Here is a 22781-nt window from a genome sequence, read left to right on the forward strand (position 1 = left end):
TCTAACTCCAGTGTACAATAATATACATGGATCCCAGCAAGGGCCACTCAGAGAGGTGTTAGGAAAATGGCCCACTCACAGGTGCAGTGACAGTACTTCTTCCAGTTTCCCAGGATTGGCTCCAGCTCTTTGCCAGCACCTGGGTGGAGTGGCAGGGAGGGAAGTAGCACCAAAGGCCAATGGCTTGATGAGTGGAGCGCAGATCAAACGATGAACTTTGCTTTGTTTAGATGAGCAATTCGCTCATCTCTAGTCAATACCAATATTAGTAGATATAAGCGCCCATAGATTATCAATATCAATACCAATCATCCAGGGAAAGTGGTGGTAAATCCTCCTCCAGATTTTCTTACTTGCCGGGTTCACAGTGGTATAGCATGTAAGCAAAACATCTAAACAACTAAAAGAGGTAAATTGGAAATAACTGCCCTGGTAAACCCTTATCATTCAGATTATCGTTAAATCGTTCAAATCTCAACGATAATCGTTCGTTTGAATACCAGTTAACGATTAACGACCGAACGAGGAATCGTTGATCGCTTTATAAGACCTGGACCCATTTTTATCGTTGTTCGGTCGCAAAACGTTCGCATTGAATAAGACGTTGTTCGGTCGTTCCCAGTAGATACAAACGCAATAGTGAAGAAATAGCAAAGAAAAAACAATCGCAAATACGATCATAAGTAACGATTATCGTTCCATGGAAATGAGTGAACGTTTTCAGGTATTTCGCAATAGCGGTCATTTGAGATCGTTAATCGTTAACGATTATGTGAACGATAATCGTCCGATGGAATAGGGCCCTTACTCTAGGGGTCCCTATTAAACCCCACATTACAAGATGGCTGCTATGGAATAAATCCCAATGCATTTTCTTCCCGTAATGGAATTCATCAGGGGATATAGAATGAAAAAGCCACTGGTATAGCAGAGAGGAAGAGGTGCACGTGTGGTGCTACCAGCACTTATGGCTGATAGGATTTACAAAGTGCATTTTATATACCTGGAAACAGCGCTCGGTACCACATAGCAATGTATTTATAGCTGCAGGGGACATTTTATACTGATTGGTTCCCTTTAAATAGAATACAATCACCTCCTACTTCAGTTCTCCCTGGCTACTCCAGTGACATCAAAATGTCAGGGGTGAAACAACAAGACATCATAAAACATGTGCACAAGTATATAAACTCTTACAACCCAAATTACAATAAACGTGAGACAATACACCTAATGTACAATGCTGAGAATAGAAACTATGACTCCAGTGCTACTGCTCAACTAAACAGCAGCCCCGCTCTACGGTGGAAAAATAAGAGTTATATCGTTGGGAGGCAACCATGGAAAAAGCCCAGAATATATACTGAGGGAAAGGGTAACCATATAATTCCAAGAATAATCTCCAATGCACCCAGTGCACGTAGTAATAGTAAAAAGTGGCTCTACGATATGCTGTACAAATATGCAATATAAGCCATGTATTAATGCGATAAAATCTGTAAGAAATGTTCATGAGATACGTCACCCAACGACATTTCTTAAAGATACTTTTATAGCATATAGTAGAGCCACATTATTTTTAAAAAAATTCAAAATTTATTAAATCTTCTAATTTTTATAACAAAATACGCCAGAAACTTAAGCAATAATACAAACTTCCAGAGGTAGAAGTGAACAGGTACACCTCAAAACACCATACTATGATAATACATGGAACGAGGGCCAAAGCTCAAACAAGGGGGGAAGGGCAAGAGAATAGGAGAGAGAGAGGAGACAATGCTGATTGGTGGCACATATGATTTGGTGGAAGATGTATTATATGAAACGATTATCGGCCGTATTCGGCCCTTACGGCCCATAATAGTCTGGTGTAAGGGTCCATTTACGCAGAAAGATTATCTGCCAAAGATTTGAAGCCAAAGCCAGGAACAGACTATAAACAGAGATCAGGTCATAAAGGAAAGCCTGAGAATACTCCTATTTTCAAATCTATTTCTGGCTTTGGCTTCAAATCTTTGGCAGATAATCTGTCAGATAATCATTATGTGTAAATGGACCCTAATAGAAGACAACGATCAGCCGACATAAACGATGTCAGCTGATCGTTGTCTGTCGCTGTCTTTCAACATGTTGAAAGACAAACAACAAAGATAGCAACGATCTGCTGCCGTGGCTCAGAGCAATAGGAACGGCGGCAGCCAGGATGATCTAGCAATCGCCCGGGCAGCCCCCCGGCCCTTCCCCGCTCACTGCAGGGAACAAGGAGCAAGCGTCTGCTCCTCTCCATCTCCCCGTGTAATGGGGGCTATACTGAAGTGCATGCACTGATTGGTTGTCTAGTACTACTTGGTTAATGTGTTATATGCACTGTACTGCCCTCTACCTGTGCTGCATGTATTACACAGCTCCACCTGTGCCAGGATGAGCTGTTCCTGAGGATACCAGGATAGTCATTTTATCATAGTTGTAGTACAAGGAAAGTCATTTTCCAGTCAGGACAAAGGGTATGCAGGGTAGGTGCCCATCTACCTAGGGCACAATTGCTGGTGATGACCAACACTGGGAATTCTGGGCATTTGCTCTAGATCCCTGGTACTAGTAAAGTGTTGCTTGCATTATGCATTGCATTAGGCAATTCTCTTCCCTGGTAACAGCACTCAAGTGCTGCTGTGTTTTTTACCTACATGGAGGGGGCTTACTATCAGGGGGATTGCCTACATGGGAGGCTTACTACTGGGGAGATTGCCTACATGGGGGGTTACCTATGGGGGATTGCCTACAGGGTGGTCCCTCCAGCAGGGATTATCTACATGGGGGATATTTACAGGTGAGGGGCACTAAATACCAGAGGGGGATGCCTACATGGGGGAAACTACCTGCTGGGTGGGCTAACAACTGGGAGGAGGGGGGAACCTACAGAAGGGATAGCAATAGGGGAGATACTGCCTACCAGGGCCCTATCTGCACTGGTCTAACTACTATATGGGGGCACAAAAGGACCTAACTACTATATGGGGGTACATATGGGCCTAACTACTATATGGGGGCACAAAAGGACCTAACTACTATATGGGGGTACATATGGGCCTAACTACTATATGGGGGTACATATGGGCCTAACTACTATATGGTAGTACAGAGGGACCGAATACAATATGTGCCAGAGCAAGAAACATAAAATGATTCTGACAGATCCTGCAGAGCAAAGTCATAGGCCAGACTAGACAGAAAAGAAAAGTGAATGATTCCAGGGAAGACACCCACTGCGAGTCACTGGATATAAGTCATTATTTGTACTGTCTGTAGAGCCTGTGTACAACTGGCAATTAACAGTAATCGATCGGTTTCAGTAGCATAGGATATTATTCATTACCAGTGGCTGAAGCAGCTGGATGCAGCCCTATGGCTGCCTGCTTTCTAGGACTCTCTAAGCTGCATCCAACTTCTTCAGCCATTGGTAATGAAATGCAGAGAGTTTGGGTTTGGATGAACCTGAGCAGGCTCGCACTTCCCTCATCTCTAGTTATTATGCAATTATAATACTTTTGGCTGCTGATCATAGATGTTAATATACAAAATGTAAGTCAAATACTTCAGTATTAGAGATGAGCACAACTCGGCATTTGAATACCTATGGCTGAAGTTAGATGCAGCCCACGGTATTTCCTGGACTCCCTAGGGCTGCAGCATCCCAATTCTTCAGTCACTGGTATTTAAATGCTCATCTCTCATCTCTAATCATTATTTCTAAACAAAGCAGAGAACTTTGAATAGAAGAGAGTGAAACAATTGAGATCAAGTTTGAAAAGCAACAGTTAAACACTGCCCCCTACTGATGATTATAAGCTTTACTTAAAGATAGAAAAAATAAATTATGTTTACTTTTCCAACACCGTTGACTTTATTAATGTAGAATCTGAATAAAAAATGTTTCATTTAATGTACATAAAAAAAACTGTTGATAAGGTTCAGAAATATATTACACAAACATTAACCCCTTAAGGACAGAGCCTGAAATGACCTTAAGGATCGGGTCAATTGTCACTTTGCGTTTTCGTTTTTACCTCCTCGCCTTCTAAGACCCATAACTTTAGTTTTTCACCTACAGGGCCATGTGAGGGCTTGTTTATTTTTGGAACCCCCAAAATATCATTTATGGTGTGAATTTGGGTAAAAAAAAATGCGATTCCGCAAATATTGGAGGAGTTCCATGTTTACGTAATGCACTTTACGGTAAAACAAACATTTTTTCGTTGTTCTATAGGTCGGTCTCAACACAGTGATATGCATGTTTATTAGGTTTTCTAATGTTTTAATATTTTTATTAGCATTAAAACTTTTTTTTGCAAATAGGTATATTTAAAATGGCCCTATCGTGACTTATAGCACTATGACTCTTATACACTTAAAACGCCAATCGCGTCGTTTAAGGGGTTAATGGTGGCCTGCTTCTGAGCTCGCTTCAGAGTGCGCCCCCCCCCCCCCCCCCCGGATGTGCTAAGTCCCAGGTGGCGTGGGCCGTCCTTAAAGGAGACCTGTCACCCCCCGTGCCGGGGTGACAGGCTCCCGACCCCCCGTTAGAGCCCCCTATACCTACGTGATCCCGACGGATCCCGCTTCCTGCGCCGGTCGGGTCACAGAGATATCAGCGCCCGAAGCCCAGCGCGCGCGCTGACAGCAGAGTCAGATGCCCAAAGAGAATGAATGGGGAGTCCGATGCTCCATCATTTTCTATGGGCATCGGAATCTCGTGTCAGCGCACGCGCTGGGCTTCGGGCACTGATATCTCTGTGACCCGACCGGCTCAGGAAGCGGGACCGCGCGATGAGGTGAGTATAGGGGGCTATAACGGGGGGTCGGGAGCCTGTCACCCCGGCACGGGGGGTGACAGGTCCTCTTTAAAGGGTTAAGAGGGTTCTCAAGCGTTAGAAAAATATGGCCACATAGAATTGAGTAACAAAACCTGCACCCAAACTAGAGACAAGAGCAGTGCTGTCTCTGGAAGAGAGTGGCCATGTTTTTCTACCGCTGGATGACCCCTTTAACTTTCCCATAACTATCTGTGCCTACTGCAGTATAAACAACTTTTATACACAACTTGTGCATCTGCTTGTAGGAAATCAATCACAAATAGAAGAAGCAGGTTATGGAGTAAAACCCACTAGTTAAAAGGTTTTTTTCTGACTTTTCCAAAATAATAACATTGGATAGAGAATGGGCTGACATTTTTTTTTATTTAAAAAACTATAGCATTACATAGAAGCTACAATGCTGCAGATAAAGCTAGTCAGCTGTCTCAAAGGGAGGGGGGAGACGGAGAAAAAGCTCACAGTTTTCTGTTTTTTTCAGCAGAAAGCAGAAGCTTAGAACTGGGGGAAGGAAACTAAATAGAAAAGTGTAACACGCTCCAAAATAACTTATTGCTTTCATATTGTCGCACAGGAAGACAAAACACAAGGACGATGGCCATTTCACACTCAAACGTGCTTCCTCTTGGCCCCTTGAGAATATTGGTTCTGTCATAAATTGGAATTCCTTATTCCTCTGCATCCTCCTTCACCACAGCACCATGATGGAGATATAGCAGGTTATAAATCAGAGGGTGGGACAACTGCTTGAAGGAATTAACGTCTGAACACTTCTGTCCTGCCATTACACTAAGCCTTTGCTGAATGTATGGAGACGTGACCATGTAGCAGCCAGGAGGTGAGCGCCTTTGTGGAGTGAGCTCTTATTCCTAACAGAACTGGTTTATCCTGAGCTAAATAAGCCGAGATAGCTGATATAATCCAGTGAACTATATATCCTTAGAAACATTGCTGCCCCAATACTGGATAAAGGGATTCTCCACGGATTAGTCCCCGAGATCATGAAGAATAGGACGGCTAAACAATTAAATGGTTTTACTTTTGGAATCTTGACAAAAAAGAATTTCCTGACTCTTATGCAGCTCGGATACCACCTTTGTTAATGTATCTGGGAACCCCATGCCGCTATGGTGTTCTCCATTTTAACCCCTTCATGTTACATTTTTCATTTTAGCACTTTTGTTTTTTCTCCTCCGCGTGTTTAAAAAAAAAAAACCCATATTGCTTTCATGTTTTTTTTCCCCAACTACAGACCCAAATGAGCCCTAATTTTTTGCAACAATTTACTTAATGATATGGTTTGTTTATTTATTTTATAAATGCAGCAAAATGTAAAAAAAAAAAAAGTTGAAATTGTTTTTTCACATTTCAGGTGGGTCTCGTGTTTACTATGTTATCTAGGATCCCGAAATTGATTACACTAATAGGCAACTTATATAACTTCTTATAGCTTTTAAAAAAAAAAAAGCTAAAAACATTTAAAATTGCTCTATTACCATCCTTAGGCTATGTTCACACACAGTACTTTTGCTCAGTATTTTGCAACCAAAACCAGCGGTGGATTGAAAACACAGAAAGGCTATGTTCACACACTGTTGAAATTTAGTGGAAGGCCGTCATTAAATGGCAAATTACTGTTATTTTAAAAACGGCCTTTATTAGCCAATAAATAATGGACATCCACTAAATTTAAAGTGTGTCAACATAGCCTTTGGGTTTTCAATCCACTCCCGGTTTTGGATGAAAAATACTGACCAAAAATACTGTTTTGGAGCATAGCCAGGCTCTTATTTTTTGGACTATGGGGCTGTGTGAGGTGTCATTTCTTTGCACCATTTTGCACTCTGGCAAGTTATTACACTTACGTGTAAAATCAGAAATCGGATTTTTGGCAATTCCGCATGTATTGATAGCAAATTTTCTCTTTATAAAATGGAAGTGGGAGGATTTAAACTTATGGGATGGAATTTTTTATTAATAAAAAGTTTTTTTTACTGTAACTTGAAGTCTCCCTGGAGGCCTTCTATTATAACCGCACGGATCTCTCAGATCAATGCATTACATATGTACCTCATTGATCTTCTAAGATCAGTGCTTAATTACTATGGGCTGCTTGAGCCCATAGTAAACGATTGACAAGCCAAGATCGCAACAGTTTTGACAGCTGCATTTAAAAATGGTTATTCAGCCAGGCATGGTGATCTGCTGGTACTGGCTAATAGAAGGCAGGGGTCGTCCGGTATAGATTGGAGTCACGGCATAACCCCTTTATACCTTCTCACTGATACAAAGTAACTGTACATTGTGGTGCTGGAAGGGGTTAAAGGGGTATTCCTAAATTTTTCACAGGCTGGAATTTGTTGCCCTGGTAGAGAAGAAGAAGAAAAGTCCACTGCTACTTTGCCCAGAATGGGGAACCAGTTTCAAAGGGGTGCTATTAGAATGAGACTGAACTTGGGTGAATTTTCCTCAGGACCAGAGGGATTAATGAAAACACACAAACTAATTGCATGACCCATTAAAGGGACAGGGATTCTATCCGCCATGGTATGTATATCAGATTGAAGGAGAAAAATTAGATTTATGTTTTGCTCAGAAGACTGTAGTAACATTATCTACGACTTTAGGCTATGTTCTCACATAGTATTTTTGCAACCAAAACCAACAGTGGATTGAAAACACAGAAAGGCTATGTTCACACACTTGAAATTAAGTGGATGGCTGTCTTTTAACGGCAAGTAATGGACGTTATTTTAAAATAAATGGTTGTTTTAAAATTACGGGAAGTTTGTCATCCACTCAATCACAACAGTGTGTGAACATAGTCTGTGTTTTCAATCCACTCCCGGTTTTGGTTGGAAAATACTGGACCATAATACTGTGTGGGAACATTGTCTTCGAACGCTTTTATTTTTTGGGAGTGGAAAGATGGGTTTTTACTAGCAGTTTTAAGGCCATCTTTTCTGCCAAAAAAATAAAGTATTTTAAAACCCTGTCAGAAGAATCTCGATTTTGTTCCCCACTGGTAAAGTAAGACATTGTCTGACAATATTTTAGATGTTGCACTTTAACGGACATTTTAGAGCCTGAGAGTTGTAAGTTCTGTAAAATTTGTGGACCTTGACAATACCCTGACAATAGGCTCCCCAACCTAATATGCTTGCATCCACTGCTGGTTTTAGAAGAGTATCCCAAACTGATGTCTCTCTCTCTCCAAGAACTGACTGAACTTCAGTCCTGGCTGCCACTAGAAGATCATCCAGTAAGACATGACTTTCTACTGCCACTTTTGGCAGGGGATTTTGAATAAGCACTGGAGTAGTAAATGCTGAATTTCAGCCCCAAATCTTTGATAATGAATGGGGATTTAGTAGTACGCATCTTCCAGAACCAATATGTTCACTCAAGGAGACAAACAGAAGCAAAAATGCTGCCAAAATATAGCCCACAGAATACAGGGTTAAAAAAAACAAAACAAAAAAAAAAACACACACACACTTTACACTTTCCAGATCCATTCGGTCAGGAAAGGCAACATTTGCAGCAATAGATCTGTTAATCTGTCAGGTTTCAAAAACACACAAGGCCAATAGTGGTGTGATACCAACTGCATGTTCATGGTTTATTTCATATTATAACCAGTTTTGTTTTTTTACAATAAAGGAGAAAACTGAAACGTATAACAGATCACTTTTATAAGATGGCTTCCGACAATTAAAATTACATGTTGCTTATTATGTATTCTGACAAAATTTAAATACACATCTTTTGTCAGTACCTTCAAAACAGTCAATCCAAAAAAGGTAAAATCATGATTGTAGGATACCCGCAGGAGCAGGAAGGTCAAACCATGATACCTGAGCAGTACATTTGGGTAAGAGCACTGCACAGCTTACATCTGTTTAAGAGGTATAACATTTGCTGGAGTTCAGTTCCCTTAAAAGGTCTGAATTGTCTGACAAAAAGGGAATACCCATGCCATTATACATTAAAAAAAAAAACACAAACACAAGAAAAAAATTAGTGTGAACATAAGGAAAAAAAAAATAAAATGGTAAACTGGGAAATTTCCCACAAGTTACCGTCAGAGGGAAAATGGCCACATACAAATGAGTCTACTGAACAGCAGAGAATATTTAAATTTCCAGATTACCATTCAGATTACTAAAATTCTAATGAATGTAAAAAAAGAAAATTACGGACAAAGAAAATATATATTAGCAATGCAAACTTAAAAATGTGCATGGCTTTATTTCAAACAGGTGATGGGAGGAACCAACCATTAACCCCAAAAATAGCAAAAAGTATCACCTTTTGCTGGATAAAATAGAAAAAGCGCATATGTAACTCTTAAAACAGAAATTAAAGACAGAGTTGGAGGTGAAAAAGTCAAGCAATAGCCTAAATCAGGTTCTAAACCAAGTCTGTCTGTTTTGTTGGTTTATTTTTTTATAACTTTTGTTTGTTTTTTTTAATAAAATCTCCCCAAACAATCACCCTCACACCCTTACCCCCCCAACCCAACAATTTAATCTTCTGTACTCTGCGCTTCTTCATCAGATGCCTCTTCACCAGACTTCTCTTGCTGAGGGCTGGCAGGTTTCTTTTCTGGGGGTGGTGTCTCTGGCTCATCATCTTCCTCTTCCTCCTCAGCTTTGGGCGATGGAGATTTTTCCTTTGATGCCTTTGCTGCTGCAGGGCGGCTCTTTCCTTTGGCCTTTGCTGGACTGGGTGTTACTAAAAAGAAAAAAAAATAAAATTGAAAATCTGCATAGAATTTTCATTAAACAGGCCGCATTACTGCCCAGAGGCTAGACACCCTGATGTGAACAAGTCCTATGCAAAGCTCATGGCATTCAGCAACAAGGCGTAAACTACTGAAATTCTTGACTGTCAGTCATTTGGACATTCAAGGTCTCCCTGATAAACACAAACACATATACATTTTAATATGCATTGAAGAGAAGCAGAAACCAAGTGCTCCCATGTTCTCTATCGAGAGGGGAGAGTTAAAGGAGAAGTCCGGGGACATTTTCATTAAAGTGTTGTATTGTCCGCCAAAAGTTATACCAATTACAAATATACACTTATTATGGGAAATGCACAAAGTTTTCCCTGCACTTACTTCCACAGCCCGCACAGCTCTGGGAGTTGGGTTGTGACATCACCATGTTATCCAGGAAGTGACATCACCATGTTATCCAGGAAGTGAAGCCTTGATGCAGTAGTAAGTGCAGGGAAAAAAAGCACTTTATAAGCATTTCCCGTAATAAGTGTATATTGGGGATTTGTATACCTTTTGGGGGACAATACAATACCTTAATGAATATTTTCGCCAGACTTCTCCTTTAAGCCACAGGCTGCAGCTTATCTTTCCCAGAACAAAGTGGTGGGCGGTGATTTTCCATCACCCATCTCCACCAAAGTCAGTGGTTGGTCAAGCCGCCATACAACTTCTACCAACATCTAAACACACTGTAAGGAGTGGTTACGTGCAACAAAAGTATAAGGTGTATGGGGACCTTTACCTGCTTCTCTGACCTGTGTACTGTTAACCCTTCACATGACCATGGCATGTATACAATTTTTCCAGCTGTCTTACTCGATCACCAGGTGCTAATTTCCTGGAGACCGTGTGGGACCTTCTGATGGTCCACAAGCCTGCAATATGTCTATACAGGCGCCCCAGAGACATGGCTGTAGTTTGCCTGTCTGAATTACTGCAAGGTACAATGCACTGCACAACGACAGCACTGGCTATACGCTCTGCACGGGGGTGAATCACATACAAAGTTGCTTGGACACTAAACGGATAGTTCAGCAAAATATGTTTCTTTCAAATCAACTGGTGCCAAAAAATGCCAGAGATGTGATTTACCTCTATAAAAAAAAACACAAACACTGTACTCAGCTGCTGTATGTCCTGCAAGAAGCAGTGTATTCTTTAGAGTCTGGGGAGCAGGAGCGGTTTTCTGTGGGGATTTCTGTGGCAGCAGAGAGCACTGTGTCAGACTGGAAAGAATACACCACTTCCTGCAGGACATACAGAAGCTCATAAGTACTGCAAGACTAAAGACTAAGAAGTTACAAACCTCTGGCACCAGTCTTTTTTTTTTTAAACTTTTCCTTTAAAATGTGATATCCTCCACTCCCGCCCTCTGGAAATAACTTTCAAGAGAGAGTGGGTAGCATCTTGTGTTTACAAGTGCAAAAACGCATCCATATGCAATGTCCAATAGCTGCCCAATGTCAGAACAACATTCCCAACATCAGGCAGCTATTGAACATTGCTGGCAACATGCTCCTGTCCCCCTCTCTCTTCTCCAAAGGTACCACCAGAGACAGAGGAAGAAAGTAAAAGACCTTTGGTACTCTTGAGATAACACTTTTGAGGCCTATATTGAACACGAGGTCCGCATGTTCATGAAATCTTCTCACCATCAGGGTATAAACCCACACACCGTATACACAGCGTATTTACTGCTGCGATACGCAGCGAATACGCAGCAAAAACGCAACAAATACGCAACAAAAACGCAGCAGATTAGATCTAAATAACTGAACTCAGCATTAAATCTTCACCATCAAACTGCTGCGTATTTGCTGCGTATTTGTTGCGTATTTGCTGCGTATACGGTGTGTGGGTTTGTACCCTCAATATATTAAAGAAGATGCCCAAGCACGCATTAGGTGGTAATGTCATAGCTCTAAACCGAGAAAAGGCCAAACAGCGGCATATTGAGGCTGCGTTTTTTTCTTTTTTACAAAAACTGACCAATGACCCCTTTTAAATCTTTTTTTTTTTACATGTTACATTTTCTTCTGAAAAATCCCCTTTAGTTATACAGTATAATAGACAGTAATCCAAATCATTTCCCATGGTTAACACTTAGGATGAGCAAAGTTACAGTACTAGCTAAGCAAAGCGCTTCACTAGTCTTTCAGCCGTCTGCCTTTGAACTCTGTGCCACTCCTCTCTGGTGCCTTTCGCCAATTTCCCAGGACTGGATCCAGCTTTTCCAGTCAACTGGAGAGGAGCTGCACCAAGTTCAAAGGCAGCCTGGCTGATAAGCTATGGCAGAGACTAGACAAGTCCTTTTCTAGTACTGTAAATTCACTCATCCCTAGTAAACAATCTAATTTCTAAAAGCTAAAACTAGCCGACTATCATTGTTATTATTGCTATCACTGAAGGGTTTACCTGTTACAGTTTGGAAGAGCTTCAAGTCCTTAGACTAAAGTGAGCAAAGCCACAAGTAAGCAGCTTAAGGGTATGTTCACACAAGTTGGGGTATCATTGCGTTAGCCCAATGAAGGACTGCAATTAAATGATCCAGTGCTGCAATAAAATGATCAATTACAGCAATGAAATGCTGTAACGTTGCTTTACTGCACGTGTGAACACAGCCTAATGCTTACAATTAAACCAAACCACAGCCTACTGTTTATCCATCAACAAGGGCATACTGCAAAAGGCAGAAAGCATGAGACCCAAGTCATCTTCTGACCACCATTAAGGAATTATTATTCTTTATTCTGAAGAAAGAGGGCAGCAAAAACCTAAAGTGGCATGAAAGGTTAGGGCATTGCCACTATTTTTTAAAACTTATATAGGGTTATACATTGAGACACTTACCAGTAGCTTTTAGCCTGGGCTTCGGTACTTTCTTCTCCCTCTTCTCAGGCTTAGATTTTTTCACAACTTTTTTCTTCTTCTTTGATCGACCATAATCACTATCGTCATCATCTTCCACCATGAAGTCTTCATCACTCCCAGAATCTTCTAAAAATGAAAAAGGTAAAAAAAAAGTGTTAGCAAAAATCTATTTGATCTATGTCCTTACGTAACACATCTTTGCTTTTTTCCCCCGCAGCATCTGATACTATTTGTATGGAGGTTTTCCCAGTGTTGTAAAATTAATGGTAAGGACCAATAGGCAATTGTCTTTTCTTTAAAGCCACTTAATCTATTACTGCATTGCTAGGAAAGCAAGCTTTGCTTACTATATATACTTAGTGTGTAATCTACCCTCCCCTTTATAATAAAAATAGTTATGGAGATGACTGGTCCACACCAAGGTAAACCAAAGCATCATGAAACTTACTTTCCAGAAACTGTGCTTCATCTTCCTCCTCCTGCTCCTCCTCTTCACTCCCAGGTTCTCCCATCAACATCTCCCTTTGCTTGGAGACAGCCTTGGATGCAGCTTGCCTTTGTTGACGGACGGTTTTACGTTGTTCCTTTTCATCATCACTGTCGTCTAAAAACATTGAAAGTTAAGAAAAATGCGTATTACAATGAAATATTGCAAATATGAAATCACGTAAATAGAAAACATTTACAAGCACAAAGCAACCCATACAGATATACAGTGAAACCTCTTCAAATATCACCTCTAGGGAGACCTCTCCGCCTCTATACGGGACTGTCAGTTTCATCACATGTACACACTAGCCACCTTCTTCAGGGGTACAATAGTGTGATTGTCTTAGAGGCTTTACCATATAGCCAGAAGCATGGCATTAGTGTCCAAAATAGCTTTGTGGAAACTTAGACATTGATTTGCTACCTTGGGCTGATCGCTTCCTTCCTTTGGAAGCACGTCTCTTTTCAGGTGTTGGTTTTTTGCCTTTTTTGCTCTTTTTTGGACTTTCATAGTCACTATCAGCCTTTCCATCTCCAGCTTTCAAATCATCATCACTGCCAAAGTCTTCCTCTGGAACAAAAATAGTTAATAGTTAGGACAGAGAACATCACCATTACCAAACTGCAGTTACACATCCCAAAAAAATTAACCACTGTGTGCCAATTTTTTTTTTTTTTTTTTTTTTTTTACCCTACTTTGTTTGAAAAGGAAAAAAAAAATCCCCTATACATGCTAGGAAACAAAAGTGATGCTGAGCCACAGCATGCACACCTCCTTCCCACCACATATCGGCCTGTCACTGCATCTTCGGATACTGCCATAGGGAGAATCCTTTAATTTCTCACTTTATCCAGTGCATAGAGGCCACTCTTGATGCAATGGAAAAATGTCCAAATCACTAAGGATGGCACAAGCTATGCAATTAAGTATTTTGGTACAAAGGATACTAGTTCTCACATTTGCAATGGTAACCGCAATGATGCAACACGTGCCCTTACCAAGCTTGGTAATTTTATATTTACCTGCAGAGTCACCCTCTTCTTTTTTGGTTTTCTTGACCTCTTTCTCATCTGAATCCTCACTGTTTCAAGACAAAAAAAATAAATAAAAATCATACACACTAAATGCTGCCTTTTACAGGTAGACATGTAGCAGTTTTGAGACAATTCTCATCCAAATACTGCAACACACAATTAAAAGGAAAACAGCAGCAGGTTAGAAGTAGGGATGGTCCGAACCTGCAGAGGTTCGGGTTCGTACGAACCCGAACTCTCGGCAATGATTCCCGCTCCGTGGAGAGGGTGGATACAGCGGGAGGACTGCCTGGAAAACTGGGATACAGCCATTGGCTGTATCCCAGTTTTCCAGGCGGTCCTCCCGCTGTATCCACCCGCTGCACGGAGCAGCCAGCTGATGCCGAACGTTCGGGTTCATACGAACCCGAACCTCGGCAGGTTCGGACCATCCCTAGTTAGAAGCCTAACCTGCTGTAATGTTTCCAGAGTCCTGCAGCGATGCCACTTCAGCAATCACTGCAGACCTGATAAATATTTAAAAGAAAGGACAGACCAGATTGGTGCACTGAGAGTGGCAGTCCCACCCCCAGTACACCATGCAGCCTAATTTGTAGATTTAAAATTTTATTTAACATTTATTTTATTTAGAATATGACACCAAGACAGGAAGATTCAGTATCCCCCAACAGGAATGGCACAGCAGGTTAGGGGTTAGTGGGTTGCAGTGTTAAAGCGTAACTGTCATTTCAGGGTCATTTTTCTGAAAACATTAAATATCAACAGTTCAAGCGATTTTAAGAAACTCTGTAATAGGTTTTATGTACTAAAAGAGTTTCCTTCTGTAGTGAAAAAGCAATCTCCCAGCCTCCCCCCTCACATCAAATGAAGCAGGATTTCTGTCTCCATTATGTGGCTATGGAGAGGGGAGGGGCTGTTAGGAGTGACTGAGCATGGAGCAGTCCTGCACAGCACAACACCCTGCAATCTTCTCTCAGTAAGTTCATAGATAAGCACTGACCTTTATGACACCTGAATTTAGCGTTTTAGGTGCCCAGAGAGTCTACAAACAGCTGACCTTCATGTCACCTCTTCCTGCTCCCTCATCTCCCTCGGCCCCTCCCCCTTCATAGGCTTACAATGGAGAGAGCAGAGCCCGTCTTCACTGGCTTCTCTGTAATGAAGACGTGTTTGCCTGATAATGCACAGATAAGAAGTCAGGGGGGAGGCTGGGAGATTGCTTCTTGAGTACAGAAGGAGGCTTTTTTGGCTGATAAAACCTATTACAGAGTTTCTTAAAATCGCTTATACTACTGATTTCTGCAATAAAAAAAAAAAAACATGACAGTTCCGCTTCAAGTTTTCGTTAATACACTTAGTGGGGAGCATTATGGGCCCCATCACTGCAGCATAGTGACCATCACTGAGCTCCGCAGCCTTTGCACACTGGGAATCGATTTCCATCACTGCTTGATGTGCAGAGGATGCTGCGCTCAGCATAGCACTGAACACTGCTAATTTTGAAGAGGGGACCCCACTGTCATAATTGTGGTGGTACCAATGGCCAGTTTAAACTTATAGGTAGAGACAGGACAAACCCAAGCATGCTCGAGATTTGCTTAACACAAACGACCTGCATTTGATTACCGGTGGCTGAAGTTGGATGCAGCCCTAAGGAGTCCTGGAAAACATGGATACAGCCATACGCCTATGGTTGTATCCATGTTTTCCAGACTGCCTTAGGGCTACATCCAAATTCTTCAGCCACCAATAATTGTTTTCTTTGTATTCCTGCTGCATTTTTACAATTTCATTGAACCACAACGCAAATGTAACTTTTAAACAAAGCCTTAGTAAGTGTGCATAATTACCTGTCCTCCTGGGAGTTTTTGCCAGATCTTTTCTCCTTCACCTCTCTAGGAGATGACCGAGACTTCTTAGTAGGAGGTGCAGATTCCCTTCCATATTCCTCATCTATGGAATAAAACAAGGTTGTCAGCTCGGATCAACACCCACAACTCAAAAAAAAAATCCTTTCAATCTTTCATGAAATAAAGACTCAAGTACTCACTGTAGGTCCTGCACTTATATTTAAAGAGAACCTATCACTAGAGATGAGCAAACCGGGTTTGAGTCCATCCAAACCCGAACGCTCGGCATTTGATGAGCTGGGGCTGCTGAACTTGGATAAAGCTCTAACGTTGTCTGGAAAACATGGATACAGCCAATGACTATATCCATGTTTTCCACATAGCCTTAGGGCTTTATCCAACTTCAGCAGCCACCGCTAATCAAATGGCGAAAGTTCGGGTTTGGATGGACTCGAGCATGCAAAGGCAGTCTGTATCTTATATTTTACCCAATTCTCTTTTTCGCTGCACTAAGGCCGGGCGCCGCCATCTTGATCACTTCACTTTGCGTTCCACCGCTGGAACGCTAGTGACGTCATCAAGATGGCGGCGCCCGGCCATCGTGCAGCGAAAAAAGATTGGGTAAAGTATAAGATACAGACTGCAAGGCAGTCTGTATCTTCCTTTTGTCTATTTATGAAGATACAGACTGCCTTTGCAGTCTCTCTTATACTTTACCTGATCCTCTTGCTTGCATTCCACCGCTGGAACTCAAATTACATAATCAAGATGGCGGCCCCATTAAAAATGGCAGCAATAAAATTAAATATATTTACAAATGTTAATAAAATGATATTTTACAAATTAGGGGATTTTTTTTCATTTTCCTGCATGATTGGTTCTCTTTAAAGGGAATCTGTTAGCTGTAATTTACATTTAAAACTGCTGACAGGACAAGGAGACACATTCCCATATCCAGCTGTGCTTCCAGAATGAAGAAAAAAAAAAAAAACTCCTATTCTCTGGTATAGAGTCAGAGGCTTTTCCAGACTCCTGAAAAGATGCAAGTTGTACTGTCATCTCTTTAGAAGCATCTCTTGCTGCACTTTAGAAGCTTAAGACAATGACTTTTTGTACTACAGAATAAAAGCATTTTTCTATGTTTTGGAAGCCCAAACTGATAGATGAAAGGAACCATGTGTCTCCTTGACCTAAGACCCAACAGTGTCTGCAGTTTGGATTGTGAATTACAGCTGACAGATTCACTGTAACAGTTGTCCTGCTAACCAAATAGACAATGTGAAACCCTACTGCCTAAGGGCATGTTCACACTGAGTAAATTAGGCGGAATTCCGCCTGTTCTGGTGTGTCATAGCATCTCTATGGGAGAACGTGCACTCATCCGCTGCCACCGCTCTTCGCTCCACATAGTGACCCGTCACTTATTTGAGCGGAGGTGCGCACACTCTCCCATAGAGATGCTATGACACACCGAGACAGGCAGAATTCCGCTTATTTTACTCAGTGTGAACTTACCCTTACAATACTTGGTGCAACCATTTACTTCAGTTGGCCCCATAAATCACTACAAAAGAAAAACCTAAATGGTTTGTGCACACTAAGGAATTCTCACAGATTCTGCCTCTCGTCACCATGTGCTCCCGCATCACTCTGCTCGTCCAATAAACTCCATTCCATGTTTAGATAGATTCCACCATCTGTCCAAAGAATGAACATGTCCATTGCTTGGGCGGACAGCAGAATCCACCTGACTACAGAATGGAGTCTATGAGACAGGTGGAGAGTGAAACGGGGGCGCATTGTGAAGTGAGGCAGAATCCGCTGTGAGAATTCCTTAGTGTGCACATACCCTTATAATGGAACTTAAAATTCCTGTACACATAGTGGCCATAAGTCCCATAGAGTTCCACTATAATGCTCTAAAACCAATTAGAGTGGAGTTAAACGGGCAGAGTGCATGCATGTCTATCACAACATACCACACAAGTTAAAATGTTACTTATCTTGCACCAAAATAATAAAAAGCTTGTGAAAACCACACACTGAACACGGAGGCCGTTATACATACCATCAGAATCCTGGAACTGTGAATAATCAACCACTTTTCTGTTCCTGTAAAATAAGGAAGGATTGGTCTTTAAATCATAAGGAGCAAGTGGCTCTCTTCCTACACCAATTCTAGAAAGGTTTAAAAAAAAAAAAAAAAAAAAAGTGCTAGTAGAGTAGATCTGTGTGGGTGGAGATTTTACTCTGGCTCTTAGTGGTATCAGCCTAATTCCTAGTGGATATTTGAATCAACACAACACTATCCAGTTTGGCTACAATTCCTAGATGAGGCCTAAGAAAGGTTTTTGAAGATAGTCACTGGCAGAGTCAATCGTTTTTTCCTGTACAATATCACAGCCATCTGAGGGGCAGCATTACCCACCTCTATATCTGAGCAACTACTTGGCTCTAATACAATTAGTAAAACTTTGGAGCAAAGCTAAGATGATACACTGGAATTTATCAAGGACTGGCATGTTTGTATGTAGGGTCTTAAAGGGGCACTCCGGAGGAAATCTTTCAAAATTAACTGGTGTTAGAAAGTTATATAGATTTGTATTTACTTCTATTTAAAAGTCTCCAGTCTTCCAGTACTTATCAGCTGATTTATGTCCTGCAGGAAGTGGTGTATTCTTTCCAGTCTGACAGTGCTCTCTGCTGCCACCTCTGTTCAGAGCAGGAGAGGTTTTCTATGAATTTTCTCCTGCTCTGGACAGTTCCTGACATGGACAGAGGTGGCAGCAGAGAGCATTGTGAGACAAAATACAGCACTTCCTGTAATACATACAGCAGCTGATAAGTACTGGAAGATTTGAGATTTTTAAATAGAAGCAATTTACAAATCAATATAATTTTGAAAATAGGTTTGTTTTTGTTTTTTAAATCTCCGCCCGTGTCAGGTTTATCGAGAGGTATATGTCTCTTAAATGCAGTAAGTGAAGTTGATGTGCGGTGGCCACATAAATCTAATTATCTGACAGATTTTGAAGCCAAAGCCAGAAATGGATTTGATAAAAGCAAACTACCTAAGCAAACTGTTCACTCAGATGTGGGACATAAATCATAAGATACAATTCACAATTCAATCACATAAGTAGATTTTGTAAACAAATCTCACACATTCTCTCACCCTGTTCCATAGTTTTGTCCATAATTGCATATCTGCAATTATGGACAAATTTAGGACAGATTCATTCCAGTGGGGCTGGAAAAATGACTGAAAAGCTCTAGTACGGAGCATAACTGCGGCAAAGATTGTCCCATAGGAGTCTATAGGAGCACCCGTAATGTTCGTGGATGAAACGTTCAATGCCCACAAAGCCATAGAAGAATGTAAGTGAATCACTTTAAACCATTTTCACTAATAACCATTAATCTCCCCTTTTATGCGGATCTGAAAAAAAATACGACTATGGACGCAATACAGACAATTGTTTTTCTTTTTTTGAGGACGATTGCCGACATTTACAGTCCTGAAAAACTACTGAACATGTGAATGTAGCTAGGGAGCTGGTCTGTAACGTTGAAATTCCATTTAACTGTTCATAGGAAATATGGATTTGGTAAATGTTCATATCTGGCAAAAAAAAAAAAAAAACTTTATATCACCGCCTTCTGGCTCTAAACTCAATAGATGGAACATAAACTAGTTCTCTGTGGGCCTTTAAAGCACCAGCAGGGAAAAAAACAAAAACTTTACACCACCCCTATAGCTCCAACCTGTCCACCACATCATGAGACTGACATCCAACCATCCCAGCGCCCTGGATTACAGGTTATGCAGCAATAAACCAACATGGCGGTTCCCCCGTACAGTTTTTTTAAAGTGATATTCCAAGTTAAATCCTTTATTATCTACAAGATGATAACATTTAAGCGTCATTTAAGCGTCCGTAAACTACTCTATCTTCAGCAACTCCATGGACAATGAATGGAGCGTAGGCACAGGTACAACAACAGTCCTTGGAAACACTCAGGTCCCCATTCTCTAATCTATATGGGTCCCTGAAGTCTGATACGTACCCCATTACCCTGAATAGGGGAACGTGTAGATTAATTTAGAATTAAAACCACATTCCATTTGCTGTTATACACTGGAGACCGTCCCCTTATCCAGACCAAGTTTAGTGTCGAGGATTTTCTGTCCACCGTACATAACACTCTGCGGCCATTTTCTTAAAGGCCCAGTGCCCCAGGAAATCAGAGTGCAATACAATGTTACCGGAAAACATTTCCAAAGCTCTCCCTAAAACCAGATTACAGAACAGAAGGACGTCTCAAGGACGTCCCCCCCCCCCCCATCCGTGAACCTTACTTTCCAAGCAACACATAAGCAAACGTTTAACATGGCAAACCTATATACCCTCGGGACAAAGAACCAAGATGGTTGGAGGGGAACCTTAGCTTAGAGGGTTTCCTTTCTGCCCTGTTGCCGAAAGTAACTTCAGTTACAAAAAGAGAAGATGGAAGGCAACAGCACAACACAAAGCAGCCTGTCCATGGAGGTGTAGAGCACAGCCCAGCGCAGGAGGCTCAGTACCCCTCAGCCTTTGTTCAGGCACAGCAATGTGTAGCAGCCAGTGTGTACACACGTTGTGCCCTTCCCCCAGAAACAGCTGCTAGCCCAGCCCTCTGCCACCCGGAGGACGAGCTCAATGTATACGGGAGCCCGGCGGTACACTGTCTACACGGCAGAGAGGGGGCCCGGCGGTACACTGTCTACACGGCAGAGAGGGGGCCCGGCGGTACACTGTCTATACGGCAGAGAGGGGGCCCGGCGGTACACTGTCTACACGGCAGAGAGGGGGCCCGGCGGTACACTGTCTACACGGCAGAGAGGGGGCCCGGCGGTACACTGTCTATACGGCAGAGAGGGGGCCCGGCGGTACACTGTCTATACGGCAGAGAGGGGGCCCGGCTGTACACTGTCTATACGGCAGAGAGGGGGCCCGGCTGTACACTGTCTATACGGCAGAGAGGGGGCCCGGCTGTACACTGTCTATACGGCAGAGAGGGGGCCCGGCTGTACACTGTCTATACGGCAGAGAGGGGGCCCGGCTGTACACTGTCTATACGGCAGAGAGGGGGCCCGGCGGTACACTGTCTATACGGCAGAGAGGGGGCCCGGCTGTACAATGTAGAAACCTCAGACACGTGAGTCCGGCCCCGCTCCCCGGACATCACAAGTGCTATCCGCCAGAGAACCGCGCGTGTACACATCCGACACTACACGGCACCCGCCATACTCAATGTAAGGTGCTCGGCGGCACCACTACGCGCTCTACTCCCCGAGAGCAGCACCCAGCAGCGGCACCGAGCGCTCCACTCCCCGAGAGCAGCACCACCGAGCGCTCCACTCCCCGGGAGCAGCACCCCGCAGCGGCACCGAGCGCTCCACTCCCCGAGAGCAGCACCGAGCGCTCCACTCCCCGGGAGCAGCACCCCGCAGCGGCACCGAGCGCTCCACTCCCCGGGAGCAGCACCCCGCAGCGGCACCGAGCGCTCCACTCCCCGAGAGCAGCACCGAGCGCTCCACTCCCCGAGAGCAGCACCCCGCAGCGGCACCGAGCGCTCCACTCCCCGGGAGCAGCACCACCGAGCGCTCCACTCCCCGGGAACAGCACCACCGAGCGCTCCACCCCGCAGCGGCACCGAGCGCTCCACTCCCCGGGAGCAGCACCCCGCAGCGGCACCGAGCGCTCCACTCCCCGAGAGCAGCACCGAGCGCTCCACTCCCCGAGAGCAGCACCCCGCAGCGGCACCGAGCGCTCCACTCCCCGGGAGCAGCACCACCGAGCGCTCCACTCCCCGGGAACAGCACCACCGAGCGCTCCACCCCGCAGCGGCACCGAGCGCTCCACTCCCCGGGAGCCGCACACCTGTGTGACGCTATGGCGGAGCGGGCACGGCGTTATGGCCGCCTCCGGCATCTCCTGCAAGTTACACACACGACGCGATCAGACAGACACACGGAGCGCGGCACGGCCATATTCTCCTCACACACGTGTGGGGGAGAGGGCAGCAAGCCCGGCCTGAGGCCTCGTACTCACCTGACCGGCCTGGACATGGTTCCTGCGGATACTAAACAGCGACAAGAGTGGAGAGAGGTGGGAGATGAGGGGGGCGAGCGGCTTCCTTTGTATGAGACCCCCGGGAGGCCGCTTTATGGAGGGTGGGGGTTGCAGAAGGAGGGGGGTTGGGAGATAGGAGGCCCAGGCGTATGTGTTCTCTTACTACAAATAGAGGGGGGGGGGGGTCGAAAAATCCCAGCTATCCCTTCTTCCCCGGGAAAACCTCACATTAATGGCCGTCTAAGCCAGGAGTGAAAAGAGGCGGGAAAACCGGGGGAGGCGGAGCAGACAACCTACTCTACCACCAGGCAACGTAATCTGCGCCCGCCGCGAAGCCCAGTAACGCTCGCTGGTCACGCCCACCGCCACAGACACAGCTCCACGAGCCGGAATCCGAATTAAAATGCAATTTTATCGCTGCCTCAGTCCGCGAGTCCCCCCCTCCCCAACCGCCGCCTCAAGCCCCTGAGCCAAGGGAGCAGCCTAACACGCTGGGTGCACGCCTCGTCACGCCATTGGCCCGTTCGCCACGGCGAGAGCGCCGATTGGACGATTCAAAACATCACTCCCGGAGATAATTTGCTGCGAGGAGGTGTGTGTGTGGAGGTGGTGCGGCGGCCTAGGCGCGAGCGGGCTCGGTTGAGAGGTCGCTGCTTCTCACACAAAAATGGAAGATGAGATTCTACCTCACGATGAGAGGACGGCAGATTCGCCACAATGTCGTTTCACCTGTTTAACACTCTCATTGCCGCTGGCTTCAGCCCTA

The 22781-nt window shown here is 43.7% G+C and overlaps 1 protein-coding gene across 1 annotated transcript; it reads right to left on the reverse strand.

Moving 5' to 3' along the window:
• Positions 1-8464: 8464 nt before the first annotated feature.
• NUCKS1 (nuclear casein kinase and cyclin dependent kinase substrate 1) lies at positions 8465-22497 on the reverse strand. The gene is made up of 8 exons (XM_069945700.1): positions 21995-22497; positions 17968-18011; positions 15900-16002; positions 14038-14096; positions 13439-13585; positions 12974-13129; positions 12505-12651; positions 8465-9605 (listed from the first exon to the last, which is right to left on the reverse strand). The coding sequence occupies exons 1-8, from the start codon at positions 22009-22011 to the stop codon at positions 9397-9399; spliced, it is 882 nt and encodes a 293-aa protein (XP_069801801.1). The 5' UTR covers positions 22012-22497; the 3' UTR covers positions 8465-9396.
• Positions 22498-22781: the final 284 nt, after the last annotated feature.

The sequence above is a fragment of the Dendropsophus ebraccatus genome, chromosome 11 (genome assembly GCF_027789765.1).
Source record: "Dendropsophus ebraccatus isolate aDenEbr1 chromosome 11, aDenEbr1.pat, whole genome shotgun sequence".
Taxonomy (NCBI): Eukaryota; Metazoa; Chordata; class Amphibia; order Anura; family Hylidae; genus Dendropsophus; species Dendropsophus ebraccatus.